We start from the raw sequence: 11,954 nt of genomic DNA, 5'->3' as shown, positions 1-11,954 counted from the left end.
CTTCTACTCAATAAGGGGAAAAAGTAAGAAAAGGCCTTTGGTTTGGAAAGAAAAAGATAAAATTGTAATGTGATTGTATACAAAGAAAATCACCAAGAATCTAAAAACTATTAGAATTAATATGTGAATTTAGCAAGGTCATGGAGTACAAGGTCAATATATAAATGCCAATTGTATTTTCTATTTATTAAGTATAAATAATTAGAAAATAAAGATTCCAAATGATACTCTTTTTTTTTTTGAAGATTTTATTTATTTATTTGACAGAGAGAGACACAGCGAGAGAGGGAATACAAGCAGGGGGAGTGGGAGAGGGAGAAGCAGGCTTCCCGCGGAGCAGGGAGCCCGATGCGGGGCTCAATCCCAGGACCTAGAATCATGACCTGAGCCGAAGGCAGACGCTTAACGACTGAGCCACCCAGGAGCCCTGCAAATGACACTCTTTATAATAGCATCAGAAAATATCAATCCTAGGAATAAATCTAACAAAACCCCTTTATTTATTTACTTTAAAAGTCTGTGTTTTTTAGTAATCTCCACACACAATGTGGGGCTCGAACCCATGACCCCAAGATCAAGAGTTGCATGCTCTTCCAACTGAGCCAGCCAGGCGCCCCTAAAAAGGGCTTTATTTATTTATTTATTTATTTTTTTAAAGGAGGCTCTATGCCTAACGTGGCACTTGAACTCAAGACCCTGAGATCAAGAGTCACATGCTCTACTGACTGACCCAGCCAGGCAGCCAGATGCTCTGCAACAAAAGCCCTTTAAATTAAAGACTACAGGGGCTCTTGATCTTGGGGTCATGAGTTCAAGCCCTATGTTGGGTATAGAGATTACTTAAATAAAACTTAAAAAATAAATTGAAGCTATAAAACATTAGTAAAAGAAATTAAAAGAGATGAAAAATAGAGGAACATACTTTATTCATGGATTGGAAGACTAAATACTGTAAAGATTTAAATTCTCTCTAATAGATCTATAGATTCTTGCAATACCAATAAAAATTCCAGCAATTTTTGGGGTGGAAATTGACAATCTGACTCTAAAAGTGATCAGAATATGCAAAGTGCCAAGATAGCCAATCTTGAAGATTAAAGTTGAAGAACTCACACTACTAGTTATGAACATTTATTATAAGCCTATAGTAATTAAGTCAGTGTGGTACTGGCATAAAGATAAGTAGACCAATGGAACACAGTAGAAGGTCCAGAAATGGATACATGCATATATAGTCACCTGGTTTATGACAAAGGTGGTATTATAGTACAGTGGGGAAAATATGACCTTTTTGAGCAATTCTGGGTCAACTGGATATCCATTTGGAAAAAAAAATCATGATCTCTAATTCATACTACACACAAAATATCAATTCCCTATGTCTGGAATTCTGTTACTATGAGTATAGGAGAATGGCTATTAGGTAGGTAGGTATTTGATACTCTTAGTGATGTATTTATATCTGGTAAAATAAGTCTCTTCTAATTATTCTCTTTTAGAATTCTGAAATGGGGGGCAAATTTCTAGGAACACAAAACTTGCCAAGACTGAATCATGAAGAAATAGAAAATCTGAATAGAGCTATAACTAGTAAGGAGATTGAATCTGTAATCAAAAATCTCCTGACAAAGGGAAGCCCTGGATCTGATGGCTTCACCGGTGAATTCTAACAAATATTTAAAGAAGGTCTAACACCAATCCTTCTCAAACTCTTTGAAAAGATTGAAGGGAAGGGAACACTTCCTGACTCATTCTATTAGGCCAGCATTACCCAGTCAACTTCACTGGGCTAAGGGATGCCCAGATAGCTGGTAAAACATTATATATGGGTGCATCTGTGAGGATGCTTCTGGAGAGATTTGCATTTGATTCAGAAGAGTGAGTGAGGAGAGCCACTGTCCCCAGTGTGAGACTTTTTTTGGTGTGCAGTTTTATAAATATTAACACATGCATAGACTCATGTAACAACCACTGTAATCACCATATAGAACAGTCCCATCACCCTACTAAAATTCTTTTGTGGTATCCCTTTATCATCACACCCCCTCCCTAGTCCTAACCCCTGGCAACCTCCTCCTATTTGTTCTCCATCACTGTATTTTTTTTTTAATTCCATAGAAAAGGAATCATATAATATCTTAACTTTTCGAGACTACTTTTTTCATTCAGCATAATGCCTTATAGATTCATCCATGTTTTTGCATGTAGAACAAGTTTATTTCTTTTTATCACGGAGTAATATTCTATTTTATGGATTATCACATTTTGTTTATCCACTCAGCTATTTAAAGTCATCTAGATTGTTTCCAGGTTTGGGCAATTATGAATAAAGCTGCTAGAAGCATTTGTGTACAGGCTTTTGTGTGAACATAGATTTTAATTTCTCCTGGGTATGGAGTATGATTTCTGAATAATATTGTAAGTGTATATTTAGGTTTATAAGAAACTGGTAGATTGCTTAAGTTTATAAGAAACTGCTAAATTGAGGCTAAATTGTACCATTTTGCATCTCTACTAGCAATGTATGAAAGTTCCAGCTGTTCTGCATCCTTGTCAGCACTTGGTATTGTCAGTATTCTAAGTTGTATCTCATTATGATTTAAATGTAAATTTAATTTAAATTTCTCTAATGGCATCTTTTGGACATCTTTTCATGTACTTACCTGCCATTTGTATATCCTTTTTGTTGAAGTGTCTAATCCATTTTAAAAATTGGGTTGTTTGTATTATTCCTGTTAAGTCTTCAGAGTTCTTTAAAGGACTTCAAGTCCTTTGTCAGATATTGATTTGCAAATATTTTCTCCCAATCTATAGCTGTCTTTTCATTGTTTTAACAGTGTCTTTTGCAGAGCAAAAGTTCTCATTTTGGAAACCAAATTGAAGGCCAATTTATCAATTTTTGTTTTGTGGATTGTGGTTTCGGTGTCATATTTAAGAACTCTTGGCCTACTCCCAGGTCTCAAAGGCTTTTTCCCATGTTTTCCTCCAAGTATTTTATAGCTTTACACTTTATACTTATATATGATACTTCTTGAGTTAATTTTTATATAAAGTGTGAGGTTTAGATTAAGGCTTATTTTTTGCATAATGATGTTCACCGTTCTAACACCTTTGTTAACAAGACTATCCTTTCCCCATTGAAATTGCTTTTGTACCTCTGTCAAAAATCAATTGGCCACATTTGTGTGAGACTATTTCTGGACATTCTCTTCTGTTTCATTGATTGTTGTGTCTATACCTTTGCCAATGTCACACTATCTTGATTAGTGTAACTCTATACTAAGTCTTGGGTGCCTGGGTGGCTCAGTCGTTAAGCGTCTGCCTTCGGCTCAGGTCATGATCCCAGGGTTCTGGGATCGAGTCCCACACGGGGCTCCCTGCTCGGCAGGAAGCCTGCTTCTCCCTCTCCCACTCCCCCTGCTTGTGTTCCTGCTCTCGCTGTCTCTCTCTCTGTCAAATAAATAAATAAAATCTGAAAAAAACCACAACAAACTCTATACTAAGTCTTATCATTGGGGTAATGGTTAATTCTATGTATCAACTTGGCTAGGCTGTGGTACCCAGGCATTTAATAAAACACTAATGTTTAAAGAAAGGGAAACTACCTCAGATGAGTTTGCAGACTCAAAGTGCAAAGCATATGATCAAAGATATCCAACAAACCCAATGGACAGAAGAATTCACTCCTGAGTAAAGGTAAATGATTGAGCAATGGATCAAAAAGAGGGCTTTAAATGAGTATGATTAAGATCCTTAAAGAGAAATAAACGAGTACCATCCTTAAAGCTAAAACAAAAGGTTATAAAAGAGGCAGATATTAATTAGGGTTGAGTAGCCATGAAAAAGAACTAATTATAAATTAAAACTAACAAATATATTCACCGTAATATACAAAAATAAGAAGCAATAGACAGGGTTCTTTCTTTCTTTTTGTTTTTTTTAAAGATTTTATTTATTTGAGAGCGAGAATGAGAGACAGCATGAGAGGGAGGAGGGTCAGAGAGAGAAGCAGGCTCCCTGCCGAGCAGGGAGCCCGATGCGGGACTCGATCCAGGGACTCCAGGATCATGACCTGAGCCGAAGGCAGTCGCTTAACCAACTGAGCCACCCAGGCACCTGACAGGGTTATTTCTTAGTGGGGTTACTTCTGATGACTTCTGGTGTTCCAGCTTCTGAGATAAGGCTTGTGTGTTTTGTTTTGTTTTTTTTTTTAAGATTTTATTTATTTATTTGAGAGACAAAGAGACCACAAACAGAGGGAGCAGCAGAGGGAGAGGGAGGGGGAGAAGCAGGCTCCCCACTGTGCAGGGAGCCCAATGCGGGGCTCAATCCCAGGATCCTAGGATCATGACCTGAGCCAAAGGCAGACACTTAACTGAGCCACCCAGGCACCCCAAGACCTGTGGTTCTGACCTTGGGCATAAAGATATTGAAGTAGACCCAGAGATCATTTTATGACTCTACCTTGTGTTGGAAGTATCTTACGGGGTTGGGCTTGGTCAAGATTGGAGCAAAGGAGTGAGACAGTCCCTGCTACAGTCAGATACCAGGTAAACCCCTTCTCTTTCTTGTCCATTGGACTTTGGGTTCTTTAAGCAAAGAATAGGTGCTGAACTGCTATTCTTAAGTATTCTCTGGAAATTATTGGATAGTCTTGATTATCCAGAGGCTTGCTACTCCAGGACCACTGATAACTTGTCCAGCTTCATATAAACATCTTGGGAGGACAGAATGTTTTCAAGAGCTCTCCCTTTGGACCTTCAACTATAAATTTCTCAAGGTTATGTCAGAGGTGCTGTGGCTCAGAGCAGGGACTCATGAGAGGTTAAATGGGCATATAAATCAAGATGTCATCTAAACAGATGACAACTATTCTATGAGGCTATGAGAAATCCATTCATTAGACCTATGAAGAATACAAGGTCATTTGTCAGAAGAGCCCAACATATTCTTTTGGCTAATGCCGAAAAATGGAAATTCATTAAAATCGAAGGTCTGTGGAGATGGTCCAGAATGTTGGTGATCTGTTTAAATTGTCTGCTGTCCTGTTGACTGATCCTGTTGAAGCTGTAGCAATCTTAAAAACTGGATGTTTGTTTTTCTTGTTCACAAAATGTGCTGCCCTCCCTTCACCAGGGGGAGCCAGGGCTTGCTGAAGCTGCACTGCAAGTTGGTATAGGTTGGTTTCAGGCTTAGAGAGCAAAGCAGTCAGGATTCTTTAGTTACTAACAGAAAAAACCAACTCAAAGTAGCTTAAGATCTCAGGGGTGTCTCATGAAAACGAGGGAAGGAATGCACCTGGATCTCAAGAGGAATTGTAATAAGAACACAGAAAACCCAGCTTGAGTCAGAAATCTAAGAAATACCATCTTCATCTCAGGTGCTGTGTTTCCTGGAGAGTTTGCTTCATTCTTTCTTGCCAGATAAGCTTTCTTAGATACAAACCTTCTCCACTTGACAGGGAAAGCAGTCCCTTAGAACCAGGTGTATCCAGTCATACTTAAGATGTCAGGATCAGTTTCTTTTAGTTCAAGTTAATAAACATCTCCTGGTATGTGATTTATTTATCTAGGCTTCTGATAACAAGGCAGGATAGGGAGGTTGTTTTCGATTTGCAGAGTATGTAAGCTGATGTGTGAGGTAAAGTCGAAGGTTTAGGTATTTTAGGTAATAATGTGGTTGTCGGTTTGAGCCAAAGTCTGAGGGTCCGGGGGAAATGTGGCCAGCATTTCAACATTCTCCCACGTGCACAGATGGAGTTGTCAACTCTTCCCATGTGGCTAAGACTTGGTCCTCAAAGCCCTTTTTGGTAGCTCTGTTTATTCTTAGCATTCACTGAGTGGTAGAGCTTGCTATTTTTATTTATTTAAGATCTTATTTATTTATTTGACAGAGAGAGACACAGCGAGAGAGGGAACACAAGCAGGGGGAGTGGGAGAGGGAGAAGCAGGCCTCCTGCTGGGCAGGGAGCCCGATGCGGGACTCCATCCCAGGACCCTGGGATCATGACCTGAGCTGAAGGCAGACGCTTAACGACTGAGCCACCCAGGCGCTCTGAGTTTGCTATTTTTAGCTCTGTGTGGTTATAACCTCTATTTCCCATCTACCTATGTTGAGCCCCAATCTAAACCTGTGATTCTCAATAGCTTTGGCTTAGTTCTAGTACAAGCTTTCCTGAAAAGGGGCCTATTCTACTTTATCATTTGAAGGAAGAAACAGTTAGTTGGCTTAATAAATAACCCACCATCCCTTCTTTGTTCCCAATCTACGGATGACACTGTTAGCCATTTTTTATGCGGGAGGCCACTGAATACAAAGACCAGTCTGGTTATTTGGCTCCACTTATCCTGCCAAGTACAAAACAAAACAAAACAACAATATGACGTATTCATACTTTTGTATATGGGGACCAGTGTTCCATCTATAGTAGTATGTGGAAAGAATTACTGAGTGGGAGTCTAGTAGTAATATTTTCTGGTAGTTAGGCAGTAGCTATAGGGGGAGGTAGCTTAGGAATTTTTAAGTGTAGTTCTCAGAGCTCTGAGCTAATTACAGTAAGTTGCAAGTACAGTGTTTACAGGTAGCAATGCAGTTCCTTCCTTCCTTCCTTTTTTTTTTTTTTTGCATCCCATAGGACTCCTATGTTACCCAGAAGAAAGGAGCAGAGCAGATGTTCCCTAATGGAGGAAACAGTATAAAGATTTCTAAGTTTAGACTTGAGTCTAGCCCTCAAAGTTGACCGAGTCACGAAGTTTGGGCTTATGAGGTTAAGGAAGGTTGTGTCCACCCCCTAACTTACTGTGGTCTGCCCTTTGGACATGATGCTTGATCAAACCTCTTCCATTAGTATCAACTCCTTCTTATCTGGTCTTATCCTACTAAACCATGGTTTAGTAAGTTAGCAACCCAATTCCCAAACTTTGTAGGGCTAATAACAATTTACAAAAGCAAAGTAGTGCACCTACTTGGACTGATACCCATCCTAAACAGAGCATATTAAGAGAATACAGGTTAAAGGAGAAGAACAAAGAGTTTTGTTTTTTTTTTTAAAGATTTTATTTATTTGACAGAGAGAGACATAGCGAGAGAGGGAACACAAGCAGGGGGAGTGGGGAGAGGGAGAAGCAGGCTTCCCGCCAAGCAGGGAGCCCGATGCGGGGCTTGATCCCAGGACCCCAGGATCATGACCTGAACTGAAGGCAGACGCTCAACAACTGAGCCACCCAGGCGCCCCGAACAAAGAGCTTCTTAACTGTGAGAGTGGCCAGATAATAAGAGAACTGAGAATGTGAAAGGCCATGGAGTAGAGGGTTTCAAGGAGGATGGGATCTCCATAGAAATACAAGAAAGAGAACTGAGAAAATACAGTTAGGAGGTCATTGGTGACCCTGGAGAGTAACCTTCAATGAACAAATGAGCTTTGAAGCCCGAGTTCAAAGGCACCAGAAATGATTAGGTGCTAAAGAAAGAAAGGCCACGGGTAAAAGCTATATTTACTAGGCATGAATGGTAGACAGAGGAGGGATTAGTGTTTGGCATAGGTTTTTTTTTTGTTGTTTTTTTTTTTACGATTTTATTTTTAAGTAATCTTCACACCTAACACAGGGCTCGAACTCACAACCCAGAAATAAAGAATCATATGCTCTACTGACTGAGCCAGCCAGGCACCCTGGCATAGATGTTTTCAATACAGAATAGACTTGTGCATGATTGGAAACTAGAGAAAAGAGCTTATAGATAGGAAAAATACATTCATTTTTACAATTCCTGATGTGTTTAGTTTAGCAGTCAATTTTCAAGTTTTATTAGTCCCCAAAATCTTGATCCTATAATGAGGCTATATTGCCCCCATGTGGTATAGGCTGCCCAGCAACTTCATTCTAAACTAGGAATTGACAAACTTGCTGTAAACAGTAAATATTTTAGATTTGAGTAAGAGTAGCCACAGATATACATAAACAAGTGGGTGTGACCATGTTCCACTAAAACTTCATTTTCAAAAGTAAGTAGGGGATAGATTCGTCCTGTAGCCACTAGTTTGTTCACTCTTTTTTTTTTTTTTAAAGATTTTATTTATTTATTTATTTGAGAGAGAGAGAATGAGAGAGAGCACATGAGAGGGGGGAGGGTCAGAGGGAGAAGCAGACTCCCTGCTGAGCAGGGAGCCCGATGCGGGACTCGATCCCGGGACTCCAGGATCATGACCTGAGCCGAAGGCAGTCGCTTAACCAACTGAGCCACCCAGGCGCCCTAGTTTGTTCACTCTTGATCTAAACCTCAATATTTGGGCTGAACATTAAAGTTATCTGGGGGTCTTTTTTAAAAAATGTGGGTGCCCAGGCCCTACCTCAGACTTATCGAATAAGTACCTTTGGTTGTGGGGCTAGGTAACTGGTACTTTGTGAAATCCCATCAGGGATCCATTGTGCAACCAAGGTTGAGAATTACTGATTCAAACCAGTAAGTTTCTAGTTTTAAGTACAAATAATAACTAATTTCACCAAGTGGTTATTATATTATATTATATTTTTATTTATTATATATTATATTTTTAAATATAAAATTTTTAAATATAAATAAGAGCATTCCAAATATTATCTTATTTAATCCTTACAACAACTCTATTAATTGGGTACAATTATTATGCCCATTTTATAGATAAGAAAACTGAATTTTAGTGAGATTAAGTAATTTGTTCAAGGTTGAGGGTACCGAATATGCCACCCCCAAATATGCCACTTTGGCATAAAGATTATTTTAAGCTAAGGGTATTTGAGATTCAACAGCTGCAGAAAAAAAAAAAGGCTTTTTAGAGCGTTCCTTATCTGACTAAAAGCAACAAATTCTGGGAAATAAGACTACCATAAATTCTTCTTGAGGACAGATCTACTCCCAGAAGGAAGGATGAGAATGAAATAGAATGAAAATGAGAATGAAAAAAAAAATGAGAATAAAACCTACCTTAAATCCTTTATTTAGGGAAGTTTTATGGTCCAAAAGGAGACAAAAAGACCAAGATAGAAAACCATTGTCACAAACTTTCTTATTTCCTGTTTGTTCTCCTGAAAATCCATTTATCTTTCCAAAAAGTCATTTGTTTTCCTCTAAGTGCCTTTCTCCTCCTCCCTTTCACCTATTAAGATGGTATATAAACCCCAAACCTAATAATCTCTTTGAGTTATTCATCACTGATGTCTCTCATGTGTGTCCATGTTGCACATGTAAATAAACCGATATTTACCTCATGTTAATCTGTCTTTTGTCAGTTTAATTTGCAGGACTCCAGGAACAGAACCTAAGAGGGTAGAAGAAAAGTTTTTTTTCCCTCACTTACAAGGTCATGTAGCTATTAAAAGGAGGAACAGGGATTTAAACCCAGACATCTGCTTCTAGAAACTGGGCTCCCCATTACTAGACTACTCTATTTATTATTATTGTTATTATTATTATTTTAAAGATTTTACTGATTTATTTGACAGAGGCAGACACAGCGAGAGAGGAAACACAAGCAAGGGGAGTGGGAGGGGGAGAAGCAGGCTTCCCGCGGAGCAGGGAGCCTGATGCGGGGCTCGATCCCAGGACCCTGGGATCATGACCTGAGCCGAAGGCAGGCGCTTAACGACTGAGCCACCCAGGCACCCCAATTTATTATTAACTGAAAAAAAACCTCCATCTTAAACTATTTTAACACACACTGTATTTTAAATAAAGTATATAAAAAGTCACAAGCACTTTTCTCCAGATTTAAGTTAATGTACTTTTTCTAGTGCCACTGAATCTTATTTTGAATCAGATTCTTCACATACCTTGTCTACAGCTTTGGCACATTACAGAAATTTATTAAGTACCCTTTCAGTTTGTTTTCTGTCCTATAGATTTTCCCCCTCTTGGCCACTGTTTGACTCCACATCTGTTTAGGCTATTAATATTATTCAAAGGCAAAGCTTTCATATGATTTCCTTTATTTTAGAGGTAATATGGTACAGTGATTTTACATATGAGCTTTGAAGCCAGACAATCCTGAAGCCAGAGAATCCAGTTTGAATTCTGCACTGTCACTGCATGGTAAGTACTCAGTAAATATCAGCTAGTCTTCTAGCATTTTAATAAACTAGAATGTGTGTCTTGCTTCAATTTCTCTCTTCATGCAGAAGCAAAAAGGACCTTAGTCATCTAAGGTGCCTTTAAATAACAATAACACTACAATTTTAACTATCACCACCACAACAATAATAGCTGACATTTATTGAGTGACTACTATGTATTATCTTAAATACTTTCCAATGGATTAATTTAATTATTTCAATAACCCTATAAAGCAGGAGTTATCACTATCTTTAGTTTATAGACAGGAAACTGAGGCCCAGGGAGATTAAGTAACTTTTCCAAGGTCATGTGGATAAGAAGTGGCAGAGATATTTTCTGAACCCAGGTAAGTCTGGCTTCAGAATCCACACTCTTTATTACTTTTCTATATTGCTTTATACTGCTTCCTATAGGAAATGCTACTGTTACGTATTTCTTCAAATCAGAAGGAATAATTTTCCAGTGTCTCCAAAACAATGGTTCCTAGTCTTAGGACTTCACAGGATATTGAAATTTAAAAGAAGGTTCTGATAAACAGCATAGATTTGCCACTTTTAAGTTTTGACAAGAAAGGACCTCAAACTACCAACCACTACCACTATCATTTACTATTAGTCCAAAATAAAGGAGGACTTAATACCCCCAAAGTAGTATGGATATAACTTAGAAAGATAGCATCCTAATGCTATATGTATTCATTCATACTGTCCTTAAACTTTCCACTTTGTTGAGGACAAAGACTTTAAACAGTCTCCTTCCTTCTTCCTAATACTAGGTTAATAGCTAGATGCTACTTGCATTTACTTATTTATTTTTTTTTCATTTTAACAGTTTTTATTTCAAGTCGCATATAAGATTACTTTACTCCTGCATCTTCTCAATTGTTTCTTCCTTATATTTGCCCTTTTCCTTTCCTACTTGGCGAGATTTGGCTTTACGTTCAAGGATCTTTTTGCGGTCTTTGTTCAGTTTTAGTCTGGTGATAACCACCTTGCTAGGGTGAATGCCTACATGGATGGTTGTGCCGTTTGCCTTCTCTCGCTGCACTCGTTCAATGTAGATGACGTACTTCTTCCTGTAAACCTGGACTACTTTGCCAATCTGCTGACCTTCGCAGTGTGCTCGCACAACCTGCACTTCATCATCCCTTTGGATGGGCATGGAACGAACGTTGCACTTCTGTCTCAGCGCTTTGCAAAGAGGGAAAGACATGATCTTCCTGCAAATGTGGGAAGGTGCATTGAAATGCCGTTTTCGGTTCTTGCTCCGGTCAGAAGTCACAAAGGGATTAAACTTCATTTTGGCCGCTGGCGCTTCAGCGATGGCCGCAAGAGGGAAGAGCTAGATGCTACTTGCATTTAGATGTAACAGCTCTTTTAGTAACGTTTACAACTTGTCTTTCTAGAAAGAACCTGTATTTTGGATCTGGAAACTAACAGCGGTATTAATTAAAAGTTGTTGCCTTTTTTTTTTTTTAAGATTTTATTTGACAGAGAGAGAGAGACAGCGAGAGAGGGAACACAAGCAGGGGGAGTGGGAGAGAGTGAGAAGTAGGCTTCCTGCAGAGTAGGGAGCCTGATGTGGGGCTCGATCCCAGGACCCTGGGATCATGACCTGAGCTGAAGGCAGACGCTTAACGACTGAGCCACCCAGGTGCCCCTAAAAAGTTGTTGCTTTTTAACAGAAGGTGGAATAAAAGATCTTATAGGCATTTTGTTCCACTAAAGTGGCCAAAGGACTTAACAGTCTGAGTGGCCTTATTTCTCATTCTTGAAATTTTGAAAGGTGAAATAAACAGTTTTGGGATTAGCACTTCTTTCATTCCAATGCATTAAATTAGTAGTGCATACCACTGAAAATGAGAACAT

At 38.8% G+C, this 11,954-nt stretch overlaps 1 protein-coding gene across 1 annotated transcript; it reads right to left on the bottom strand.

Annotated features, from left to right (window-relative positions):
* Positions 1–10,838: 10,838 nt before the first annotated feature.
* Positions 10,839–11,433, bottom strand: LOC110577300 (60S ribosomal protein L26-like). The gene has a single exon (XM_021686579.2). The coding sequence runs from the start codon at positions 11,383–11,385 to the stop codon at positions 10,948–10,950; it is 438 nt and encodes a 145-aa protein (XP_021542254.1). The 5' UTR covers positions 11,386–11,433; the 3' UTR covers positions 10,839–10,947.
* Between the last annotated feature and the right edge of the window lie 521 nt (positions 11,434–11,954).

Source organism: Neomonachus schauinslandi, chromosome 6, assembly GCF_002201575.2.
Source record: "Neomonachus schauinslandi chromosome 6, ASM220157v2, whole genome shotgun sequence".
In the NCBI taxonomy this organism is placed as follows: Eukaryota; Metazoa; Chordata; class Mammalia; order Carnivora; family Phocidae; genus Neomonachus; species Neomonachus schauinslandi.
The sequence above is the reverse complement of the archived record's forward strand: the minus strand, read 5'-3'. Positions and strand labels throughout refer to the sequence as shown.

Excerpts from the sequence above, each read along its gene's own strand:
- LOC110577300 (XM_021686579.2), bottom strand. The coding sequence starts at position 11,385 with ATGAAGTTTAATCCCTTTGTGACTTCTGACCGGAGCAAGAACCGAAAA.